Genomic DNA, 26,608 nt, shown 5'->3' with positions numbered 1-26,608 from the left:
GAATACCACAGGCATAGATATTAGTTTCTAGAATATGTCTGCAAAACTTCATGGACTTTGGTTGCTTAATATTCAAATGAAATTGGAACTACGTTTGTATGGAGCGAATGACGGAGAGACCCCTCTTAATCCCCGACTGTTTTACTCCAATTTCTTATTGCTTTCCGAGCTCTAATAAAGATGCTTTGTTTATGTATTGCGGTTATGCATAGCCATAGTGGTCAAGACATCGGCCTCCTATTCGGTGGTCCTAGGTTCGATCCTTCTAATTTAACTTTTTAACCCCCGACCCAAAAAGAGGGGTGTTATAAATTTGACGTGCGTATCTGTGTATCTGTCTGTGGCATCGTAACTCTTAAACTAATGAACCGATTTTAATTTAGTTTTTTTGTTTGAAAGGTGGCTTGATCGAGTGTTTTTAGCTATAATCCAAGAAAATCGGTTCAGCCGTTTGAAAGGTATCAGCTCTTTTCGAGTTACTGTAATTTTCTTGTCGGGGGTGTTATAAATTTTTAATTTACACTTGTAATCAATTTAATACCAACAAAAGCCTGCGTTACTCTCCGTCCTTTCAACTATCTCTATGCCAAAAATCAAGTCGATTGGTTGCTTAGTTAGTGCGTGAAGGAAGGACGAACAGACACGCTTTCGCATTTATAATATTAGTGGGTATAGATTAACATCTGCTTTAAACCTTTTTCAAGAGAACTACTACTTTTATAAGATTAACGAAAAAGAAGAACTCTCAGCTATGAGAAATGCGACGTAGAGTAGAGAGGCACTTAGAACGAAATTGTTATTCCCATATCAATTTACAATACAAACACACCCACGCTACGCAGTAAAAACCCAAACACAACAATTTTTATGTTCAAGTGAGTAAACAAGATTTCCTCAAAGACAACGAAAATCCGTACCCATAACCGAGGGCAAATATTTGCGACGCGTGTTCAGGGCCTAAGATTTGGAGACGAGTTTGTTGATTCACAACCCTTAAAAACGATGAGGTCTCTGTCTCTGTTGATTTTTAGGGTTTCGTACCTCAAAAGTAAAAAAGGAACCCTTATAGAATCACTTCGTTGTCTGTCTGTCTGTCGTCTCTGTCGAGAAAACCTATAGGGTACTTCCCGTTGACCTAGAATCATGAAATTTGGCAGGTAGGGTAGGTCTTATTAGCTCAATCAAGTAAAGGAAAAATCCGAAAACCGTGAATTTGTGGTTACATCACAAAAAAAAGATAAGGAAACTCTTTCATATGATAAAGCAATAAATAATATTTAATTGCTAAGTGCAAATTAAAAATTTATAACACCCCCGACAAGTGAAGGTTACAGTAACTTGAAAAGGGGTGATAACTTTCAAACGGCTGAACCGATTTTCTTGGATTATAGCTAAGATAACACTCTCGATCAAGCCACCTTTCAAACAAAAAAAAAACTAAATTAAAATCGATTCATTAGTTTAGGAGCGATGCCACAGACAGATACACAGATATACACGTCAAACTTATAACACCCCTCTTTTAGGGTCGGGGGTTAAGAGGGGTCTCTCCGTCACTCGCTTCATACAAACGTAGTTCCAATTTCATTTGAATATTAAGCAACCAAAGTCCATGAAATTTTGCAGACATATTCTAGAAACTAATATCTATGTCTGTGGTTTTCCAGATTTCTGTTAAAATATTCGGTTTCAAAGTTACGCGGTCTTAAAAATTTACATACAAATCTTTTAGCCCCTGTAATTTTAAAACTACATATTTTTAGAAAAATCTAAAACACCACAGACACAGATATTAGTTTCTAGAATATGTCTGCAAAATTTCATGGACTTTGGTTTCTTAATATTCAAATGAAATTAGAACTACGATAGTATGAAACGAGTGACGGAGAGAGCCCTGTTAAAAACACACATCTCCGAAAAGACCTAACTGAGAACCGAACTAGGTTACCTCTACCAAATCGCTGTACTGCACGAGAGGTCATCAAACTTTATCTACAAGATAAGGTGGATATAAACCGGCTGGCTATCGCCTATCAGTAAATCTAAAAGGCAATACTTGTAAAACTAAATTTTAAAGGAAAGATAAGATAAAAGAGTACTTCGAGCAAGATAAACATCTACTTCCTAAACCGATTTACTATGACCTTAAGGTGTACTAGATTTAGTTTTTTTAGTTTTTTTCTCCATTAGAACCGTCGAATACTTACGGCCAGTTTCTTCATGAACAACTAAAGTAATCAGTAAAAGTATTAACTTTTACTTGACCATTACTGGAGTTTAGGTAAATGTGTTTCTTCATTCAAGCAAGAGCTAAAGTAAAAGTCAAAGTAGTTGCCATTACATACACGTCGCAGTTTCACCAAAAAGTCGTGGCGAGTTTTTTTTACACATGGCAACATCGTAATATCACTGTCAATTAGTATAAAGTGTCAAATATCTCTATGGTGCCAAAAGTACTTTTAAAATAAAAATTCGTTTTTTTCTTACATACTGATTTAAAACCATTTACAAGTTTAAAATATTTATTATGATGGAGCTTTTCAGAGACGAAAATGTGGACGTAAACTTGACGTCTAGGTATGTTATCAGCATTTCAATATTAATATCATAGATATGTAATTAATATGTATTGTAAGACCTAGGTTTTACCAAAGTTTTTATCAAAATTCAAGGTTTGGAATAAGTTTAGTTGCTTTTTCATTAGAATACTTAAATACTTCTTGGATGAATGACTTATTGCACAAGATCTTATATTACACTAGATGATGCTCGCGGCTTCGCCCGCGTGTATATCGGTTTTTTTGAATCCCTTAGGAACTCTTTGATTTTCCGGGATAAAAAGTAGCCTATGTCTTTCCCCGGGATGTATCCCAAGTCTGTACCAAATTTCTTTATAATCGGTTCAGCGGTTGGGCCGTGAAAACGTAGCAGACAAACATACAGACAGACAGACACACTTTCGCATTTATAATATTAGTATAGATTAGTGGCGTAAAGGCTTTAAAGTGTCTTATTTAAATATATATTATTGTTTTATTATTTACAGTGAAAGAGCTTCGAATTTTACTAGTACCGAAATTGAAAAATTACAAAAATTAATTAACAAGCATAAAAACGTATTATTAAATAAAAAAACAAATGGAGTTCTAATTAAACAAAAAGAGGAAACTTGGGAGGTGCTTGCCAAAGAATTTAATGCGTCCAGCAATACCTATAGAAGTGTAAAGCAATTGAAATGTAAGTGGGAGTACATAAAAAAAAGTGCAAGGAAAGAGGCTGGGAGAGTAAACCGCATGCGTCGGCAGACTGGTGGAGGACCACCTCCTCCTCCATTATCTGCAACGAGTGAATGGGTCTCTGGAATTCTGAAAGAGTCTGTGTCCGGGATTGAGTCTCAATATGATGGAGATGTCTGCAGTGGCATAGTGGTTGAACCACCTCCAACATCAGTTTATGCAGAGATAAATGTGATGGATATAAGTCAGGATGCTGTAGAAGTACAGGATGTTGTGAAAGAAAATATAAAACAACAATCTTCCCCAGTTATGAGTGCTACATTCAAAAGACATGCAGCGAGGAAAACATTAAATGCTACTCCACATCAAACCAGGCAGTCATTTTTGGAATTGGCGAAAATGAAAAAGGAACTTGTGCATCTTAAAACCAAAAATATCGAAAGGCAGGACGAAAGTTCTCTAGTCCATCTGAGAGAGGAGAAATGTCGGTTAGAGATGGATTTGTTAAAAAAAGAGGAACAGCGTAAACAGGAATTACATGAATTGCAAGTTCTAAAAATGAAATTAGAAATAGATATTTTAAGAAAGAAAACAGAATAATGTATCTTTTTCTAACTTCATTTTAAGAGCTTTTTAGCAATTTGTGTATTTCATATTAGTATAAATATTACCTTCTTTGAATATATTATTTGACTGACATATACAAGGTGCCGATTAATACCATTAAACCTCAGTAAACCAAGGTTATGGCCGATGTAACTTTTACATGGAATTTTTTATTTTACAATAACAACAAATGTGTTTATCAGATCACAATAGCATAGGTTCATATGTATCGTCATTCAATATGATATTATAAATACGCTGAAGATATTTGAAGAAAACAGAATAATGCTGAAATATATTTATTATAAAGTTTTTATTTAGGTATAATAGGTTTTTAAATACATATCTATATATATTACACACAGTTATCTTGTCACTTCAATCTGCAGCTAATCTGAAAATAATGAAATTGTGATTTAAAATAATACTGTAAGTAATGGGGTAGGTTATGTACATACAATATAATAATACTACAGCTGTTTGTAATTTGTATAGAGCAAACAAGCAGAATAAATTTTGTTGGGATTGTCCATAATAATATTTTTCTTTTAATTTATTCTAGACCTGTATTTTTAAATTTACTATTACTTATATTTTAATTATTATAATTATGTAGTGCATACTGACCTGTCAAAATAGTGGTGAATTAAATTACTGATAACAGTTTGCCCATTGCGGTTATCTATAGAGTTCGGGACGTTGCTCTCATCATTCCTTATTTCTATTTGGACCGGTAAATCTGGCTCGGGATCGTTTCTGGTCCTACATATATTATGCAGCACAGCTGTGGCTACAACCACAGCTTCGATCCGGTTTTGCTTTAGTCTCAGCTTCGAGCCAATGCATGGAAATCTACGTTTCCATACCCCATATGAGCGCTCTACAGTATTTCTTGTTTTGATATGGGTTTTGTTGTACAATATTTCTCCTGGGGTTACTGGGTTTCTCAGAGGAGTCAGTAAGTAACGTTCTGCTGGATACCCTGAATCTCCTAACAAAACATAGTCCCCATACTGGCCACGCTCAAATATTTCTTTAACATTGCTATTGTTGAAAATTGTACTATCGTGTGATCCTCCAGGCCAACGACAAACTATGTTTCTAATTTTTAAATTTGGATCACATATTGTTTGAACATTGTAGGAAAAAACACCTTTCCTATTTCTGTACAACTCCGCTGTTTCACCTCCTGGAACAGATTTTTGTAAACAGTTTCATAATAGGTAGGTTTTATATAGGTTTGTATCCTACTATTATAAATGTGGCTAAGGGTATTTGTTAGTTAATCACAAATAAAAGACACATTTTATTAACTTATCACTGTTTTTTAATACCTAACTTATGTGGATACCTATTATTTTACCTGATATGAATAAATATTACATACCTGGTGATACAATTGCTATATGTGTACAGTCGATAGCCCCAATTACTTTTGGAAAACGGGCTATATCATAAAATTGGCAAGATATACTTTCTAGTTCTTCGTTTGTAGGCATTTGTATAAACATCCCTGCTAATGAAGCTATAGCTGATGACACTTTAAAAACACATTTACATACTGTACTTTTATGTACACCAGCTATATCTCCAACAACTTGTTGCATCGATCCAGTAGCATAAAAGCGTAAAGCCAGCAATAATTGTTCTTTCACTGATAGAGCTTTATTCCTATAAAAAAGATAAATAGGTAAAATGTCATGTATTCTAATAACAAGTAGTCTAGTGTAGAAATGTACCTACATAATATCTACATTCAGTAAAAATAATATGGACTTTTTTATTAATAGGACCTGTGTTTTGTCATAGATATCTACTTAAGTACCTACTTATGATATGCATTAGTTAATCTATAGGTATCAACATCAACCTAGTTATTGGTACATAGTAGGTATCTAGCTGGTAAAAGATACAAACTGAAACTAAACTTACTTAACCGTGGTTGACGTCAGCTTATCTTGCAACAATATACTGAGGTATGTAACTGTTTCCTTTGGCATTCTGTATCGGAACAGAAAATCAGCGTCGTCCCATAAAAAATGATCCTTCCGAATATTAAATCTTTTACGCCGATGCGTTAAATAACTTATAATAAGTTCATCATCTGATGAACTTGAACTTTCACTTGAAGATCTTGAAAACATTTTGATACTTTAATTAAGTACAATCAATAAGTAGTATCAAATAAAATGATAAAACTCGGTGGAACCGTAAAATACTGTTGAAAAAGTAAATATAACCTAAAATGTTGACAAATGACAAGTACTGTAGCTTTTACAGCAGCCTATTGAGCAGTAAAAGTTAAAGGTAAAAGCAATAGTAAAGGCAAAAGATTAAACTGTGAAGAAACAAATTTGACCGTTACTTTTACTTTAAGCCATTACTTTGGCTGTTGCTTGCAATGAAGAAACTGGCCGTTACTGAAGTTAGCGCTAAGCTAGTCTAACGACTAAATTATATAAATAAAAAATCAATCTATCTGTAATCTGTCGATAAATTACTTAGCAAACGTTGTTAATTGTTAAAAATTGTATGAGAGCTAGATTGTTATTAAATTATTATTATTGATCTCGGCCGCAAGTTTTCATACAACCGATTACTTGGAAGAGTTAGATCAGTTTTAATAAACCGCACCTTCGATTTCTACGCGACACACGCGACATAGGCTACTTTTATGTCGGAAAATCAATGTAGGTACTAGGTACCCAAAGAATTTTCAAAAACCTAAATCCACGTAAACGAAGTCGCCGGCATCGACTAGTAGAGAATTTTGCATTGGTCAAATAATAAAATCGAAAGTTTGGAATAACAGCTCTTAATCCACCACCTTTTCAACAAGATATTTTATAACTTTACAACCAGACTCAAAATACCTACTAATGACTAAACAATGGATCTGATCACATCCTAGCTTCATAACTAATGGCACGCGCCGTGAGCCATTAAAATACTGGCGAAGTATTAATTAATTATTATTAGTGAAATGATTAATTGCTCCGCGAATACCTACCCCTCTGGGCTCAGTGTTGAATTGAGGGATGGTGGCAAATTGGAAACGTATAGATTAGGAACAAGATGATGCCCGCGACTTCATCCGCGTGAATTTAATTTGTTTAAAAACCATGGATTTTACGGGATAAAAAGAAGCCCATCTGCTATTCCAAGGTATAATCTATCTGCATTCCAAACAGCCAAATCCGTCCAGTAGTTTTTGTGTGAAAGAGTAACAAACAAACATACAAACACACACACACACACACACACACACACACACACACACGCACACACACACATACACACACACACACATATACACACTTTTGCCTTTATAATGTTAAGTAGTGCAACGTAGATACTAATGTGGTGTCAGTCATACTATGTAGAGAGATACAGTCATAGAATAGATATCATCACCATCAGCCTGTGGACATCCTCTGTTGGACACAGGCCTTTCCTACCGTCACCACATCCGGTCCTCAGCCTTCCTCATCCAGACACTTCCCGTCAACCTATTTATATCGTCAGTCCATCGTGATGGAAGGGCGTCCCACACTACGCTTGCTTATACGTGGTCAAGGACTTTCCGGCTCCAACGGCCTTCGCCTCTACGACAGGCATGGCCTGCCCACTGCCACTTCAGCTTGCTAATAGTTTGGGCTATGTCAGTGACCTTGGTTCTCCTGCGGATCTCCCCATTTCAGATCTTATCCCTCAGGGAAACTTCTAACATAGCCCTCACCATAGCTCGCTGAGCGACTTTTTTGTGGACAAGGCCGTTTGTGTCCACGTTTCAGCACCATACTGTGAGGACGGGAGGACACACTGGTTAAAAACTTTCGTTTTTAGGCACTGAGGAATTATGATTTACTAAAGAAAGAAAGTTACTTTATCCCGAAATAATTCGGGATAAAGTAACTTTCTTATAGTGAAAGAATTATTAAAATCAGATGATGATGATGAACCAGCGCTGTCATTTTGATATCATTATATGCTACTAGACCACATTACATTACGTAAGTAAGTATCGACACATAACTACAATGTACTTAACTAAAGTTGGCGTCTCCTCAGCCATTAAAATACAGCCTAAGTATTAAATTATTATTAGGAAAATGATTAATCACTCCGCGAGAATTCCCCTTAAGGGAGGAGGGCGGGATTGGCGTAACTCGAATATAAATTATTGGAAATATTCATATTGTCAGGTGGATAGTTACTCGTATTACTTTGCCTGCTTTTATGTTTAAAACAAAAAAAAGCAAAATGAAAAGCGGAATAAAAAAGTAATATTCGATTTTTTTTAAATTTTTGAGTTGAATATTTTAAACTACAGTTAAATCTTTTCAAATAAATTATAATTGGCTGCGAATATGCCTCTTATTATATATATTTTCTGCTTTAAAATGAGAAACTGAATACTAACTTACTGACTTATCATAATACCCTGGGGGTCTTTTTTTTTGGAAATTCAGTCGGTTTCTCTACAAATAGATATTTAGAAATATCTACTACCAGTTTGAAGCTGCGGTGGATCAGCTAATTTATTAATTTTATGTACAGTACGCGACAGTTCGAGATGGCAATCGGCGTAGAGACGCCCCGCACAGCCCTCGCGCTAACGACGAGTGGATGTGCGGGACGTCCCCCTGCCTCATACCCCAATTGCCATCTCGTCCTGTCGCGTACTATAGGTACATAGTAAAATAACTAGCTGTGCCCGCGACTTCGTTCGCGTGGAATAGCTCTCAGCGCGCTTTATATAACCACGGACGCTCAGGCGCGAGGCGTGTAGTACGTTAAAAATGTTCGCCGTGATTCTTTAAATTGACATAACTTTTTTATTTATGAACCGATTGACATGAAATAAACACTAAATGTTAAGTGAAGCTTACTACAATATATTAGTGAAAACCGTATCTAAATAGAATAAGCCGATTCTGATATTAGCGTGCACAAACACACAGACAAACAGACAAAAAAAAATTTAATTACAATTTCGGGTTCGGCATCGATATAATAACAACCCCTGCTATTTTTTTTTTATATATTTCCATTGTACAGACACCACTTTTCTACAATTTTATTATATGTATAGATAGATAATAACAGCTCTACTTAGTTTAGGGATGTGCGTTGTAAATTGTGTTCAACAATAATTTATCGATAAATTTCAAAGCGTCAAAGTCATATTATTATCCGTGTAAGTAGTTGGAAAACATAATAGGTAGGTATTCTCAATAATTTATACAATAACGTGTATCGACGTCGACAGCACCTGTGCTCGTAAGCGACTCACTTCCATTGTTCGCGAGTGTGTTTTGACAAACTTATCAAGTTATCACATAAATCATATTGTTATATGCAGGTAAAATGCGAAAGGACTCTTTCTCTAAATAAAACGGCGGAGTTTGTTAGTGTTTCAGAGATTATAGAGTTTGTTATAATGAGGCATAGCTAACGTTTTAGAAAGAAGAAAGATTTAGATACCTACTGCATTGCGACTCTCCGTCCTACAGTTCTGTAAGTTCATAAGTGTGGTTGCCTGGTAGAGATCACTATAGTGATATGATCGCCCTTTAATCTTTCCTGTACTTTACTTTGTGTTATAGTTTATATATATAAAGTATTTAAACAAATAAATAAAGAAAGAAAAAATCTTTATTTTTCTAATTACAGTCAAAATTAAATTATTTTATTTCGAAGTAGCGATGGCACGTAGTTTCGCTTCCGTGAGAATTTCGAAAAAATGCGGCCTTATTCCTTGTTTATATTATAAAGCGAAGCTCTTAGCAAAATTACAGCTTTCTAGGTCCAAGCTAGGCTTGGGCTAGGTGATGAAGAGTCAGTCAGGTAATTTTTGAATGTCAATAGTTTAATTTTACTCAACTACAGAACTCAAAACCTTAAACTGCGTCTAAACTAGTAAAAATTTACGTTTTGTGTTGAATACTATCAATATTGAAATTAAAATTCTCTGTGTAAAAACTTACACGACGAACGTTTCGACTCAATGGTTTTCGCCGAACACGAGCACAACTCTGATGCGGACGCTGCTTTAGGATTTAAGCCCGTATATTAGGCATACTTAATGTATTAAATTATTTTGCATCACTATATATTTCCGATTACCTCACAATGTTATCCGTCAACGAAGAATGATGGATTGTGAATATCAATTAGACATAATAATAGAATCTCATTAAGTACAAAGACAAACATTCATATAGAAATCTGAAGGGCTCATGTCTCACCCTTTACAAAGATTTAAGCGATCTTAGCGACGTATTTATGACGAAATTTTAAACAAGGTAATGAAAAACCTTTTTAAAACACTAACATTAAGATGTCCTTAAATCGTCCCATTAGAGTTTCACCGCACGTCAGAGCAGTCGCCAGATTTCATACAAAAAGAGGGAAAAAAGAAAAAAAACCAACCAGCCAGACCCCGGCCCCAGTGGAATATTTAAATAACGTCTGGCCCAAACAATAGTTGGAGGCCGCTTTGTTATGCTAAAATTAAGGCCCGATCCGTCAAACGTATCGATAAGTGTCGTGGGCCCATTGTTTTCCCATCCCTATTATTCGAAGTTCAGTATTTTGTGGGTAAATTATGCCGGCTTTCGAAACAAAAAGCGTACCGCGTTTGAAAATGGAACGTCACATGCATAGCCATGTCGAAAGGATGCGAGACGCAAATATGCCTGGCTTATTTCACCTCTTAAAGTTACAACTTACATGGTTACATTGTGACTATTAAAGACCATCGAGTCATAAGTAAAAACGGTACGATCGCGACATTTAAGAATGTTACACATAAGAAATTGGCTAAAGCTTCCACACTCCGAAACGGTTTTACACACTTCGAAGTTCACCGCAGTTACGTCTAATATGGTTACATTGTGAATTTGTGACTTCTAAAGAGTAAAGCCATCCGAGTCGTGAGTAAAAACGGTACGACATTTTAGAATGTTACACAAAAGAAATTGGCTAGTTTCTACTCTCCGAAATGGTTTTACACACTTCAAAATCAGCGAAGTTACAAATCTTATTTGGTTACATTTGAATTTGTGACTACTAAGAGTAAAGCCAAGTGGTGAGTAAAAACGGTACGACCGGTCTTTAGAAATATAACACAAAAAAATTGTCTACAGCTTCTATCCTCCGAAACGGTTTTCGAACCGAAACACTTCGAAATTTTCACGTGCATTTGGAACACGTCAGTCTCAACAAACAAACTGCAAACGCGATAAAGTCGAAGCCTGTTTACCTTTGCATGCATATTGCATACGTTTACTAATCCAGCCCCCTTAGCACGAAAGTGACTATTCCATTGTTACAATCGCAATGGGTGTGATAGACTGGATTTATGGTAAGTACACTTATCTTAATGCCGTGAAAGACTCGTGGTTAAGACGTCCACCTTCTACTCGGAAGGCCGGAGGTTCGATTCTGGACACGCACCTCTAACTTGTCGGATTTGTGTGGTTAAATTAATATCACCTTACTCTAACGGTGAAGGAAAACATTGTCAGGAAACCTGCACGCCTGAGAGTTCTCCATGATGTTCTCAAAAGTGTGTGAAGGCGGCTAATTCGTACATGGCCAGCGCAGCGTGGTGAACTATGGCCTTCTTATTTACCCTAACTCTTCTTATTCTGAGAGGACACCTGTGCTCAGTAGTGAGCCAGTTACGGGTTAATCAAGATGAGTATATCGATACCATAGTCAAAATTAAACACAATTGCCTCCACCATTAAATATACGTATTCAAAGTACATTTCAACGCTAAGCTAATACGGCTTTAGCTAATACGTAGTTAACAATAAAATCATCGACAGTAAATACAAGTGTAAATTAAAAATTTATAACACCCCCGACAAGTGAAGGTTACAGTAACTAGAAAAGAGCTGATAACTTTCAAACGGCTGAACCGATTTACTTGGATTATAGCTAAGAACACTCTCGATCAAGCCAGCTTTCAAACAAAAAAAAAACTAAATTAAAATCGGTTCATTAGTTTAGGAGCTACGATGCCACAGACAGATACACAGATACACACGTCAAACTTATAACACCCCTCTTTTTGGGTCGGGGGTTAAAAATGTAAATCATATGTGAGACAGCCCTATTTAGCAATTTCCCGTGAAGCCATTCGCAAAATTACGAGCCAACGCACATCCCTACATCATTAATTAATTGCTAAGAGCTGTAAGAGGTATGGTAATGGAGCAATATCCACTACAGCCACTTTTCTGAAAGGCTCGCCTCGCTGACTAATGTACTTTGAATATATTTAATGGCGGAGCTAATTTTATTATATTTTGATTTAGGTAGCGATATATTATCCATACTAATATTATACATGCGAAAGTGTGACTGTCTGTCTGTCTCCTACCTTTTCACGGCCCAACAGTTTTACCGATTCTGACGAAATTTGGTACAGGGTCAGCTTATATCCCGGGGACGGACATAGGCTACTTTTTATCCCGGAAAATCAAAGAGTTCCCCACGGGATTCCTAAAAACCCATCCGCTAAACCGATTTGTATGAAATTTGGTACTTGGGTAGCTTACGTTTCTGTAATTGACATAGGAAACTTTTTATATCGGAAAATCAAATAGTTCCCGCGGGATTTTTAAAAACCTAAATCCACGCGGACGGAGTCGCAGACATCCTCTAGTTTCAATATAATTTTACATCTATTTGAAGTTCATCTGCGTACTTCCACGCATTTTTTGTAACTTTTTCATTACTTTTTTAGATACTTATTATGATACTAGCTGATGCCCGCAGCTTCGCCCGCGTGGATTGGTCAGATCCCCTGCAGCATCAGAATTGAGGAGTTGGACTCCAAATTTTTTATGAAACAATGTCGCAAAGTTCCTCTATCGATTAAAAAAGAAATGACGCAAATCGGTTCAGAAATCTCGGAGATTTCGGTCTACATAGGTAGAAAAACACAACACCCTTTTTAAAAGTCGGTTAAAAAGTAGCCTATTTTACGCCCTGGTCAATCCTCTACTTGCCTGTGAAAGTCCCGTCAAAATCGGTTCAGCCGTTCCAAAGATTAGCCTTTTCAAACAGACAGACAGACAGACAGACAGACAGACAGACAGACAGACAGACAGACAAAAATTTTAAAAACGTGTGATTCAGTTATGGTATCGTTCAAATAACCATATGAGCTTAATATGAGGTAGTTATTTCGAAATTACAGACAGACACTCCAATTTTATTTATTAGTATAGATTATTAAAGTAGCCACCACAATGCTAGGCTATCCCTATGCTATATTCCGTCTAGACGATTCAGCGATTCGTAACAAACAGAATCACTTTGAATTTCATACTAATAATTCGTTAATGTGACATGGATATTTTTTTGAGAATTTTACTAATCTCCCGGCCACATTAACGGCCAACAACGCGATGTTTAACGGCGGTTACCGTTAAACGTAGATTTAACTACGATCAACGTTCAACGGCATTCACAATGTCGTTTGGCGTTAGACGATTTTAACCATAATTCAATTGGCATTAACCGTTCAAGTATGGTCACTCAGTTTAACGCGTTGATTAGGAGCTACAATGTCACAGACATACACAGATACATAGATACACAGATACACACGTCAAACCTATAACACCCCTCTTATTGGATCGGGGGTTAAAAAAATAATAATAAGGTAATTTTCAAAGACGTTTTAGAAAAGCTAAGTCGTTGGCTCAGCTAAGCTCCAATGTAAATCTATCAAGTCGTTCATTATGGCGCCTTATTTGAATTTATCTCAGTCCCTTTGTCTTCGCTCCGCAATCATTGGCCAAGGTCGACACTTTCTTTTTTCCATTTTAAAATAATAATATGTTTTTAAAATCTGAAAGTTAAAAGATTTAAATTCGTAAAATCTTTTTTCAGATAATTCGGTTAGCAAAAAACTTGAGATTTGTCAGAGATGGGTTATAAATCTACCACTAGCTATATTTCTATACTCTTGGTGCGCCTGATAAGAAAGCTCAGAGTCACTCAGCTGTTGATTGGAAAGCTAGGGGTCCCTAGGAGGACATAATCGAAAAACCGGCCGAGTGCGAGTCAGACTCGCGCACTGAGGGTTCCGTACTCGGGTATTTTTTCCAACATTTTGTACGACAAATCAAAAACTATTATGCATAAAAATCTGTTTTAGAATGTACAGGTAAAGCCCTTTCATATGATACCCCACTTGGTATAGTTATCTTACTTTGAAAATTGAAACACATTTTATTTTCTTTTTTACATGATATAACCACTAATTCGCGCTTTTCAGAATTATTACTGTATTTGTACTATAAGTCCTAATTACCTGCCAAATTTCATGATTCTAGGTCAACAGGAAGTACCCTATAGGTTTCTTTAAAGACACGACGCCGATGGACGAACAGACTGACAGACAACAAAGTGATCCTTTAAGGGTTTCGTTTTTTCTTTTGAGGTACGGAACCCTAAAAACTGATAGACGTTGGGGTCCCAAGGTCCTAGAATGGAAACCTAGCACCGGAACACGTAGCATTGGACCCCTCAAGGTAGGAACGAGCAAGAAGGATCTTCAACAGATTTGAATAAACTGGCTTTGACTTTGACTATATTAACAGTATGATTCTGTGACTCTATCAATCTATACCTATGTTAAAAACACAGTAAATTTATTTTTAACGTAGGTAAACTCATTTTTAGCTATTCCATGTTGAAGCTAACCCTCTTCGGCGGGCGACGGGTCGTGAGGACCCGACGTCATCCACACGCATGTCATGTGTAGGGTTGTCAACTTCAATAAGCAAACTCCAATTAGGTGAACCTTAAGTTTTATATTACTTTCAGTGATAATGAGTCCTAGTCAAAATACCTACTAAGCAATAATAGAATTAACAGTTCACAATGAACTGTACTCACGGACTAAATTATTTTTAACGTAGGTAAACTCATTTTTAGCTATTCCATGTTGAAGCTAACCCTCTTCGGCGGGCGACGGGTCGTGAGGACCCGACGTCATCCACACGCATGTCATGTGTAGGGTTGTCAACTTCAATAAGCAAACTCCAATTAGGTGAACCTTAAGTTTTATATTACTTTCAGTGATAATGAGTCCTAGTCAAAATACCTACTAAGCAATAATAGAATTAACAGTTCACAATGAACTGTACTCACGGACTAAATTATTTTTAACGAAGGTAAACTCATTTTTCGGTATCCCATGTTGAAGCTAACCCTCTTCGGCGGGCGACGAGTCGTCAGGACCCGACGTCAGCCACACGCATGTCATGTGTAGGGCTGTCAACTTCAATAAGCAAACTCCAATTAGGTAAACCTTAAGTTTTATATTATTCTCAGTGATTGATAATAAGTTTTAGCCGAGGTACCTACTAGAATCTTTATTAATAGAATTATTCAGTTAATTTTGAACTGTTATGGTATATTAACCAACGTCGCTTGACAACTTGGGAGGTAAATTATAGTCGACAGAGGTATTAATACAGATAAAACCATGTATGTTATTACTTTTAAGTACTTTTTATATAATTTATAAGAATGAGACATGTAATTTTTAAATACATATCAAAAATTTTGAAACCGGCAGGATTCGGACCTGCATCTTCTGGGTTCGCACCCGACGACGCTCTGACAGCCAAGCTAAATTATTTAGATATTTATTGAAGTGTAGGTAAAACACTATCATAAAAATTATAAACATAATGATACATGTTTTATTCCGTCCACGAGTGACGCCTAAAAAGTCGCTTTTAAAGTTTAAACCGTAGAAAGGATAATATAGATAATTTACACAGTTGAAGATAGTTGACAGCCCTACGCATCACACGTCTTAGTATTGTGATTTAAATCAACCCTTGAATTTAAATCGGTATTTAAGATTTGAATTAAGTGATGTATGGAAATCCTGTCGGGTTAATAGGTGTTTTAATATGCATGAGCTTAAATTGAAATGATTTTTCAATCTTGTCAGTCGACGATACTTATCTCTTTTTGATTTTGATAAAAAACCTGAAGCTTGAATGTTACAAAGTATCTATCTATTTTTTTATAGGGCAAAGCTTCCCATTTTAAGGCACATCGTCACTTTCCATCAGATGTGATTGTGGTCAAACGCAAATGTATCCAAAAAGACGTACGGTCTATCAAAAGAATATCGAGGAAGTAGCAAAAATACATCTAAACATTGGTTAATTATGCGCTATACATACGAGTATAATATATGTGAATTTTATTTGTAGATTTTTTCTCACAGTTGTATAGGGTTAACTTTTTTTCGACCGGTATCATATTTTATTGAAAAACCACTTTATTTGAGAGCTCAACTCAAATATTAAAGTAGTCTGTGACGATTTTTTGATGTTTGCTCTATGAACGGTATGTAAGAAAATGGAAAAGCGCACTTCAATGAAACTACAAACACATGTTCGAAGGTTTAAAACTGAGAGATGAGTAAAGAAAATACTTGAAGTAAAGAACACGTGCGAACACTCAATATGGCGGACGTCCGCTCGGTTGGTGGTCTGTGGTTATGACGAAAGGTCGATGACATCCTCATAGGTATTTTTCAAATCAAAGTGAAAAAACCGGCCAAGTGCGAGTCAGACTCGCGTACCGAGGGTTCCGTACTCGGGTATTTTTTCCGACATTTTGCAAGATAAATCTAAAACAATTATGTATAAAAATGTGTTTTAGAATGTACAGGTTGTACAGGTAAAGCCCTTTCATAATTTGATACCCTACTTTGAAAATTGAAACTACCTATTTATTTGTTCATAAACATTTTTTTTGAGATGTAATCACAAATTCACCTTCAGCTTTCGGATTTTTTCCTTTACTTGTGCTATAAGATTCTAGGACGGACAGACAGACAGACGGACGGACAAGAAAGTGATCCTATAAGGGTTCCGTTTTTCCTTTTGAGGTACGGAACCCTAAAATTAGCGAGCAAACGAACAGGTGGGTCACCTGATGTTAAGTAATTACCGCCACCCATGAACATTTGCAGCACCAGAGGTACCGCCGATGCGTTGCCGGCCTTTCAGGAATTTGTTGGTCCTCCCCTTGAACAACCCCATGCTGTAATCTAATGGGAACACCGCCGATGGGAGTTGACTCCATAGTTTGCATGTGGGAAGAAAAAAGGATCTGGCACAACGGGCGGTCGAAGTGCACCAGGCACCCAGGTGGTTATGGTGAAATTGCTTACGGTGACCCTTGCTTGAGGGAAATGAGGAGATCCGCAGGAGAACCAAGGTCACTGACATAGCCCAAACTATTAGCAAGGTGAAGTGGCAGTGGGCAGGCCATGCCTGTCGTAGAGGCGATGGCCGTTGGAGCCGGAAAGTCCTTGAGTGGAGACCACGTTTAAGCAAAGGTAGTGTGGGGCGTCCTCCAGCACGATGGACCGACGATATAAAGCGGCTGGCGGGAAGTGGCTGGATGAGGAAGGGTGAGGACCGGGTGTGGTGGCGCTCTATAGAGAAGGCCTATGTCCAACAGTGGACGTCCACAGGCTGATGATGATGATGATGATGATAATGATGACCTTTGCTTGACGATGATTTATTTAACGCATCAGTGGAGTTTCGATGCCGGGAAACGTGTTACAGCTTTACAAGGCCCGCAGCGGAAGTCCTCATAAAATATGTGGGCAAGCAAACCCCGTTTGAGGCTCGTACAATTTGTTTAAACAACTAAAATAGCGCGGCTGTTTCCGCTCCCGGGCGGGGACTGTTTAGATTCCGAATGTCTTTGTACGGGTTCATCATGACGGAATATTTCGACAGACAATTCAATTTTCTGTTTGACGGATGGACAAAGTAATGTTTCTTTTGTTGCCAATTGAATCTAATTTCATATCAGGGCTTTGTAGATTCCGTGCCTACCCGAAGGATGCCAATGAGACCCTATTACTAAGCCTCCGCTGTCCATCTGACTGTCTGTCTATCAGCGGAGTAAATCTTATAAACCGTTATAGGCAGAGAGTTAAAACGTTCATGGGGTGTTTATGTCTATTGCCGCTATAACAACAAATAATACAGTTTTTGTTAAATTGACACCATATAAATTTAAAGAAAAAGTACATAATCTTACTGTACGGAGTCTGACTCGCACTTGACCAGTTTTTTTATCTCTCCTGGTGGTTGAGTATAGTTTGTTATTTCAATTGACGTGATTGGCTGAATTTATAGTATTCTTGCTGCGACAGCGAATTTTACCCAATAATGAGAGAAAGTTAACCAATCAGACGATTTAGTGGTGGTTGCAATCGTCACACTATTTGTACCTGTGAAACTTTGATGCTATAGTCATAGTAGGTATAGTACGCGACAGGTCGAGATGGCAATCGGGTTGGAGAGCCCCGCACAGCCCCCGCGCTAACTAGTTGCGGGATAACGCGGGTGATGTGCGGGTGTGTGGGGCGATCTGCCGCCTCAAACGCCAATTGCCATCTCGACAAGTCGCGTACTATACTTTAGATTACGCATGTTTACCGTGAAACTCTGAATATTACTATATTAACAAGTGTAAATTAAAAATTTATAGCACCCCCGACAAGTGAAGGTTACAGTAACTAGAAAAGAGCTGATAACTTTCAAACGGCTGAACCAATTTTCTTGAATTATAGCTAAAAACACTCTCGATCAAGCCACCTTTTAAACAAAATAAAACTAAATTAAAATCGGTTCATTAGTTTAGGAGCTACGATGCCACGACAGATCCACAGAGATACACACGTCAAACTTATAACACCCCTCTTTTTGGGTCGGGGGTTAAAAATAGTGCATCGTAAAAATGTGATTAAAACTCTTACAATTTTAGAATGTAAAACAGCATGCTCTCATTACATCAAAACGCTCTTCCGGCTTTTTTTGATTTAAGTACGTTTTGTCATAGAATAGGAGCATAAAAAAGTAACGAACAATATAAGAGAACAATGGCCTATTAGTGATCCAGTGTGGGTCCCGCGTAACGAGGGGATGAAATAACTGGATGCGGGAAATATTATACCGAGGGACTCAACTTCATTTACTTTGGAGCCGGTCGCAGTATGCGGGTTAGATATCGACTTAAGGCTCCTTAAGTACTTATCTGGACGAAGTCCCAAAAATACTTCTGGGAAACCTAACTTTTTTATTTCTTACTAGCGACACTCCCCGTCTTTGCACGGGTAGCATATATTATGACAGACGCAGTGCACACCACGGAAGCTCTCAGAAGGGGTTTTTTCCCCCTCATTCGTTTAGGAGCTACGATGCCACAGACCGATACACAGATACACACGTCAAACTTATAGCACCCCTCTTTTTGGGTCGGGGGTTAAAAATAGAAAAATCGATTGCCTAATCTGTCAACTTTTACTTGAAAATTATGATTAGTAAGGTAACTTACTTTACATAAATAAAACAATATACCTATAGAATCAATACATATTTTTAGCTAAGACATCACAAATTCTTTCTAGCTTAGACGACTCATTATGAGCAAGATTTCGTAGAAACTTGTAATCGGGAACCAAACAGGAGCTCCCTAGCATCTGAATTAGGAATTTTCCTGCCAATGATCGTCAAATATCAAAAATAATCGAGAAATCTCACGATTGGTGAAAAGGTGATTATGTGAGGCATTATTGAGGATTGGGGAAGGCGAGAGAATTAATTTTTGGATAGCTATCGAGATTCCTCCGAAGGGGCGCCGCCGCTATAGGAAAGAAAATGAGTTTCTGTTATGTAGGTTGTAGGGGATCACACTGCTAGGTCGCCGAGTTTACCGGCGGGGTACTGATAAGATATCGAGTTTATTATTATTTGAAAGCAAAATAAAAATCTTTACCTAACAAGATAAAGTTGAAAACTAAAACCCGACTGCGATCGTCCTTAACTAAACGCTGAAATATTATAGTAAAATTGTTTTTCTGTCACTAGGTATATTTTAATTTTGTAGTACATTTATATGTATTTAATGAACTCAGAATTTTTTCCTCTTTCATTTGATATCCCACTCGATACAATAGCAAAAAAATTTTAGAGACCCCCATTTTTTTTATGTAACATCCGTAGGGTAATTTTTTTTCGTATAAAATGTAGCCTACATCACCCGGACCTTTACGACGAATCGATTGACACCTCATTCATCAAAATCGGCCCAGTAATTTAGGCGCTACGGTGGAACACACAGAATCTGGATACAAACCTACACACATACATACATAGACTGCTAAAATCACAACCCTTCATTTTGGCTTTGCCGCAGTCGGGTAAAAAGAGGTGATAGCGCGGTTTAGACGTCGGCCACTTATTTGGGGGGCTCAGGGTTCAATACTCGGTACGGACCTTTAATTTTCGGAGGTATGAGGTTTTTAAGCAATCAAATATCAAAGAAAACATTGCGAGACACACCACAGCAAGTCTGAGTAACATAATCTTTTCAATCCTGACTTTGCCAACGTGGTAGAGTACAGAACGCTTGAATTTCCCGAATTCTAATCAAAACCTATGCTGTCTGTGAAAATTTTCGTTGAAATCTATTGAAAAATGTAGGTGTAGAAAATACTTTTTTTTCTGGATTAAATTGAGTAGTAGTATTTAAAGTATGGATGCTAATCATAACATATCTAAAATACATTCTAATCACTGTGGTTCACTTAGTTTAAAAGCTGGTTTAACATAAATAGAACCAATTTAATCAGTCTATATAATATTGAAACAGAAATCGGATATCAAGAATATTGCTTGATGTTTTTTATTACTAAAAAATACTATCCATTAGTAAATAAATCGAGGGACCCTGAAATGTTAAGTTTTTGGCTCAGAAAAAACATCTCAACGATCGATAGCCGATTTCTTGGTACCATTATATTATTACAAGCGATTTCGTAGAGAAATTGTATCTACTCTTTTTTAACCCCCGACCCAAAAAGAGGGGTGTTATAAGTTTGACGTGTGTGTCTGTGTATCTGTGTATCTGTCTGTGGCATCGTAGCGCCTAAACGAATGAACCGATTTTAATTTAGTTTTTTTTGTTTGAAAGGTGGCTTGATCGAGAGTGTTCTTAGCTATAATCTAAAAAAATTGGTTCAGCCGTTTAAGAGTTATCAGCTCTTTTCTAGTTTTCTTGTAGAAAAGAAGGTTAGATAACCGTTAGGTTCATAATATTATGTCAATAGACAAATGTCAAGCTGTCAAGATGGACGTTGCCTAAATACATAATTATTTATTTGAAAATGATGTTTTGGAAAACTCAGATACTTTGGATCGTCGGGGGTGTTATAAATTTTTAATTTACACTTGTTCATTATTTAGATACAAGTTAGCCCTTGACTGCGCTCTCACCTGGTGGTAAGGGATGACTGATGACGCAGTCTAAGATGGATGTGGGCTAACCTGGAAGGGGCATGGCAGTTTTCATTAAAGCCATACTCCTTTAGTTTCGTACCTGAACGCTAAATTGATTTTTTCGCCAGAAAGCTGAAATATGAAGCAAGCAGCGGGCAAGGAACAAAGGAGACGGACAATGTAATACCTAAAGCTATTCAATCTTGAGGTTTTATTCCCCGAGAGTATAGCAATATAGCATAGCACCTGTCCAATTCTGAGAATGTATCGGATACACCAACTTCAGTGGAAGCGTCAAATGTGTTTTCACACACGTGCGGGCTCGTTGTTTTTAACGAGAAATGAATAAGATACCGATGATTCTTCGTTATGACGCTTCTATGAAGACCTCTATAAGGCTGAAATCTATAGGGCGCACTTTGACTTTGCTCTGACTTAAGACACTGTTAAAAAGAGACAGCGTTATACCGCTGGCATAAATCTGTCTCGTTTTAACTGAAACTTAAGTCTAAGCAAGACAAAGCGCTATAGGTTTTAACCTGAGTATGGCACAAAAATCTTGCGACCAACGAAAACTCATCTAGTATGCACGCTCATCTTATCCTCTTTTCCATCTTTCTTTATGGAGCTTCGACGTAGACCTTAAAGGCTGCTGATTATAAAAGAATAGATGCTTGCGAGATGTGGTGGTGGAGGCAAATGCTGAACACCTGGACTGAGCATAGAATCAACGTCTTCATAAAACTCCATACTCATCTATTTACCATCTATTTGAGGTACTTAACACTTGAGTACTTTAAGAAAAACGCGACCAGCATAGAAAACCTCATGCTATCAAGGAAGACCAAAGGAAAGAAGCACGCGGACGTAGCTCAAGTGTGTGTGTGTTATATATCTGCGTGTGACTCTGTGTGTTTGTGTGTGTGCCGTCTGTGGCGGTGTTTTCAATAGGAGTGAGTTTTCGTTTTTAACCCCCAACCCAAAAAGAGAGGTGTTATAAGTTTGACGTGTATATCTGTCTGTGGCATCGTAGCTCCTAAACGAATGGACCGATTTTAATTTAGTTTTTTTGTTTGTAAGGTGGCTTGATTGAGTGTTCTTAGCTATAATCGAATAAAATCGGTTCAGCCGTTTGAAAGTTATCAGCTCCTTTATAGTTTTCTTTTAGAGGTTTTTTAAATTTTAAGTTATTGAACTCAGTTCTATTTAAGTCCAAGATCTCTAACCTCTAAGCCACCATGGCGCTACATTGCACAGCTACCAAGAATAGGTTATCAGACAAAGAACTACAAAATGAAATTGTAGTTGGAAACTACTGGAATCACCTACGCCATCTTTTCTCGGCATATAACGTAAACGTACGCCCGGATGTCCCGACCGATTTATCCGCATCAGGAGACTTCGGACTCAACAACCGGAAATCTGAAACCTTTTAAATACCTTTAGTCTTTACTCTGGGGGAAAATTTTATTACAGCTTAAGGTATTTTAGAATTTAATGTAGGGTTTGACCGCTGTTTAGTTATCATGGATATTGTGTACCAACCGAAAATCTAAATTTATTAAGTAAATTTAGCTTTTAAAATTTTATTACAACTTAAGGTATTTTAGAATTTAGTTGACTGCGGTTTTTCCTTTTACTTATTTCAAGCATCATGAATACGGTAACACAAATTCATGGTTTTCCAATTTTTCCCCTTTACTTGTGCTATAAGTCATTGCTATCTGACGTACATGCACATATTTTATAGCACAAGGCAAGGAAAACTCCGAAAACCGTGTACATCACAAAAAAATGTAAAACGACATGTTCACGAACAAGTAATTACTAAATCACATCATAGATGGCGCTGTGTGTAATTAACTTGCAGTGTTGCACATAAAAGTATTACTTCTCGTAAGATTGCACGGAGCCCTTCGTGTGCAAGTCTGACTCGCACTTGACCGGTATTTTTTTTTTTAATTTAATGATGATACACTTAAGTAACTTTTGGACTACCATTTAAAACCAATCATCTACTAGAAAAAAAAACTTCTGAACAGGCCCACTTGTACCTATTCCTTGATAATCCGTAATCCTGATTCACCCTAAAGGGATGCACAGGTAACCTACATAAAAACAGCAGGTAAAGTGCACAAGAGACAGCCTTACGCTCTTCTCTCTTCCTCCCTCGAGTTATCCGGTGCTATCATGAATATCTTATCGAACTTTTTTTCTTAAAACCACAAACGACTTTGTACCTAATAACTTTAAACATAGAGTACAATTTTCATTGAAGTGTTGGGGTATTAAAATAGTAACACCATAGTCATATAATTCACACTCGAAAACAAACATGGCCCGGACTTTTCATAACATCACTTTGTTTCCTCAAGACGGGGTCATTGACACACCTGCAGCCGATTGCAACACAAAGAGTATGCGAGACAATAGAAATACCAATTTATATAAAATTTTAACTAAGTTAACAGGGCCTCGAGTCTTGAGTCTTCCAAAATATATCTAAGTAGGTAGAAATGAATAAAATAAATTGCCAGAATAAGGCTCAAAACACATTAAGGGAGACTCGGAGAGACGCAACACGTTTCGAAAATTCAAATTTCGGAAAAAAAAGAATTCCTTATAGGATCACTTCGTTGTCTGTCTGTCATGTCTGTCAAGAAACCTATAGGGTACATTCAGTTGATCTTGAATCATGTCGGCAGGTAGGTAGGTCTTATAGCACACATAAGGAGAAAACCGTGAATTTGTGGTTACATCACAAAAAATAATTAAAACATGAACTAATTATTAGTATTTCCAACTATCAAAGTAAGATTACTATACCAAGTGAGATATCATATTAAAGGGCTTTACATTTGCATTCTAAAACATATTTTTATTTATTATTATGCACAATAGTTTTTGATTTATATAGTGCAAAATGTCGAAAAAATACGAATGTAGTCGGAACCCTCGGTGCGAGAATCAGACTCGCACTTGGCCGGGTTTTCCCACTGTTCTTGATATACAGCTGAAATTAATAATTCTTTGTCCTTGAGATATAGCTGAGTAGAATGAGAAGTAGGTACATAGTTGTCTATGCAACAAAAATAATGCTGGTGTTATAAATTTTTTTACATACTAAAACATTTTATGCTTTGATCATGTTATGTACAGCCATTAAATATTAGATACCAATTCAATTTTATTAACATAAAAAAGGCTTTATTATAGTTCTAACAATGTGAGCCTCCGCCATGGCTCCACACAATGGGGTATGTACCAGACGAGTGATGGACAAAAAAAGGAATTATTTATAACACAGTTTGACAACCGTACAGTTTGGAACCATATATTATGCCTACCGCTTCAAGTTGGTTTTACAACGGGAGCAGCTTCAACAGGGGAACTTTCTCATAAACATAATGTCAGCAGCGTCAACCAAAATTATTTCATGCCGATTGCCGACATTTAACTTAGCTGACTAAACTTAGCCAAAAACTCCATTATATCCACTTTGTCTGGACCCTTAAGATTTTATACATTGAATAAACAATGGCGTCGATTCCGTTGTCTTTTTCAAAACTAATTTTAGAGAATCTACACCTTTTTCTTTTTAATATCGCTAAAAAACGACTAGAGACTAAATTTTAGTACACGCTACAAATCTAAACAATAAGCTCGCGACTCGCAGCTAAAGTCACGAGTTTTGACAGCTCTAAATTAAATTGAAAACTGTCAAACTGTGTCTGTCCTTTTCATACTACATTAGTAAGAAGAGGATGCGAAAGTTATACTCAGAATCAATCATTTTGTGATTACTATGTTTTGAAAAACTCCACAATTGTGGTACAGAAAATTATGAACTTATAAAAAAAACTTTCATTTATACCTGGAGTTCAAATTAATAAATATTTAATTAGCGTCAATACAGAAAACATAATTAAAATTAAAACTAAACTTATAAGAACCTACGCATACTTAGCTCGTTACTGAACTGTATATATTAGTTGGTCTATGGTATTTATAATGCGTATAAAAAACGCGTTTAAACGACACGGCGGGGCACGTCCGTCGTCCCCGGTCAGATAACATGAATTATTATTATATTATTATTACGGACTCACGTTTCTATGTAAACTGACTTAGGTAGGTTAAAGATCCACGAAGTTTAACGTTTTCATTGCTCTATTAAGGTTAACGTCAATGCCCAACAACGCCATAATTATCACGATAATCAACGCGATAACTGAGTGGCCGCACTTGAAAAGTTATGTCTATGCTAATTGAATTGGGTTTATAGCCGTCTAACGCCAAACGGCATTGTGCATGCCGTTCTACGTTGATCGTGGCGTGGAAACGCAGTTGAACATCGCGTTGTTGGCCGTTATTGTGGCCGGGACATTACTGTCACAATACTATAGTTATAACCAAAATAGTTCAACGGGTTGCGAAGCTGAAGAAGCAATGGGCAGGGCAATGTGCCCTGCCCATTGCTACTTCAGCTATTGCTGCCCATGTTCGAATAGCTCAAAATTTAAAACACCCTCGACACAAAAACCTCTATAAGAAAACTAGAAAAGAGCTGATAACGTTCAAACGGCTGAACCGATTTTCTTCGATTATAGCTAAGAACACTCGATCAAGCCACCTTTCAACAAAAAAACTAAATTAAAATCGGTTCATTTGTTTAGGAGCTACGATGCCACAGACAGATACACACGTCAAACTTATAACACCCCTATTTTTGGGTCGGGGCTTAAAAACCGATAGACGTTGGGGTCCCAAGGCGTCAGAATTGCAATCCCGCAGCGGATAGCGCGGATTCTATTTCTATATCCCCGGATTCTTTACACAGCCAAAAAAAAAAAAACATAACAAGTCACAATCACCCGACCCCATCGGCCCATGCCTCGGAATGATACACGAACAACGAATAAAAATGTTTTAATAACGCATCTTTACAGCCCGTGATAAAACATTGCCCTCCTAAATTGAGACGTTTTATTATTAGAAATACGATTTTGACACTCGTAAACGAGAGTTATTATATCGGGTTTACGATTTTGAAATATCACAATAGGTACAGAGGGTGGTACCCAGTTTTAGGGGGAAGAGGATAAACGAAAAATAAATAAATAATTACATCTTTTCCTTTTTATTTCTGGCCATGAAAGAAGTACGGGTACAAAGCCTTTATTTAATTATTATTAATAACTGTGACGTTACTTATTATTGCTTAAAAATGATAGCAAAATTACGTAAGTACAAAATATTATTTACTACATGCATACTTTTGTTACACAAAATACGACGTATTGGTCAAACTTTAATAAAAATAACGAAATACGTAATTATGTAAAACCATTATAAAAAGTTTCTAAATATAAAAAAGTAATTTCCACTTTATTGTACAATATTTAG

At 36.9% G+C, this 26,608-nt stretch overlaps 3 protein-coding genes across 8 annotated transcripts in view; 1 reads left to right on the top strand and 2 right to left on the bottom strand.

Moving 5' to 3' along the window:
- LOC123876161 (myb/SANT-like DNA-binding domain-containing protein 3) overlaps nt 1-3,862 on the top strand; it is a 268,506-nt gene extending 264,644 nt beyond the window's left edge. Inside the window, exons 1-2 of one of the 2 annotated variants that reach the window (XM_045922326.1) lie at nt 2,213-2,577; nt 3,047-3,862. In XM_045922326.1, coding sequence (XP_045778282.1) covers nt 2,528-2,577; nt 3,047-3,836 — 840 coding nt within the window. In that variant the 5' untranslated portion in view covers nt 2,213-2,527 and the 3' untranslated portion in view covers nt 3,837-3,862. Of the gene's footprint in view, nt 1-2,212; nt 2,578-3,046 lie in introns of those variants that run through there. The other variant, XR_006798273.1, reaches the window with a different exon arrangement.
- The window catches only part of LOC123876145 (brain tumor protein), a 235,012-nt gene that overhangs the window by 165,758 nt on the left and 42,646 nt on the right, over nt 1-26,608 (bottom strand). The window lies entirely within an intron of this gene.
- LOC123876156 (putative nuclease HARBI1) lies at nt 4,161-6,259 on the bottom strand. 2 transcript variants are annotated; one of them, XM_045922320.1, is made up of 4 exons: nt 5,775-6,259; nt 5,230-5,513; nt 4,470-5,031; nt 4,161-4,236 (listed from the first exon to the last, which is right to left on the bottom strand). In XM_045922320.1, the coding sequence occupies exons 1-4, from the start codon at nt 5,984-5,986 to the stop codon at nt 4,221-4,223; spliced, it is 1,074 nt and encodes a 357-aa protein (XP_045778276.1). In that variant the 5' UTR covers nt 5,987-6,259; the 3' UTR covers nt 4,161-4,220. The 2 variants fall into 2 exon arrangements, with proteins under 2 accessions (XP_045778276.1, XP_045778274.1); XM_045922318.1 differs by lacking the exon at nt 4,161-4,236 and having other exon boundaries at nt 4,442-5,031.

The sequence above is a fragment of the Maniola jurtina genome, chromosome 21 (genome assembly GCF_905333055.1).
Source record: "Maniola jurtina chromosome 21, ilManJurt1.1, whole genome shotgun sequence".
NCBI classification, from domain to species: domain Eukaryota; kingdom Metazoa; phylum Arthropoda; class Insecta; order Lepidoptera; family Nymphalidae; genus Maniola; species Maniola jurtina.
Note: the sequence above shows the minus strand (reverse complement) of the source record. Positions and strands in the feature narration are given on the sequence as shown.

What these genes read in the sequence shown, in the direction of transcription:
- LOC123876156 (XM_045922318.1), bottom strand. Translation starts at nt 5,986, where the DNA reads ATGTTTTCAAGATCTTCAAGTGAAAGTTCAAGTTCATCAGATGATGAA. An exon ending in CTGACGTCAACCACGGTTAA is followed by an intron (nt 5,514 to 5,774) that starts GTAAGTTTAGTT and finishes TCTTTTTTATAG; the next exon opens with GAATAAAGCTCTATCAGTGA. An exon ending in TATAGCAATTGTATCACCAG is followed by an intron (nt 5,032 to 5,229) that starts GTATGTAATATT and finishes AATCTGTTCCAG; the next exon opens with GAGGTGAAACAGCGGAGTTG.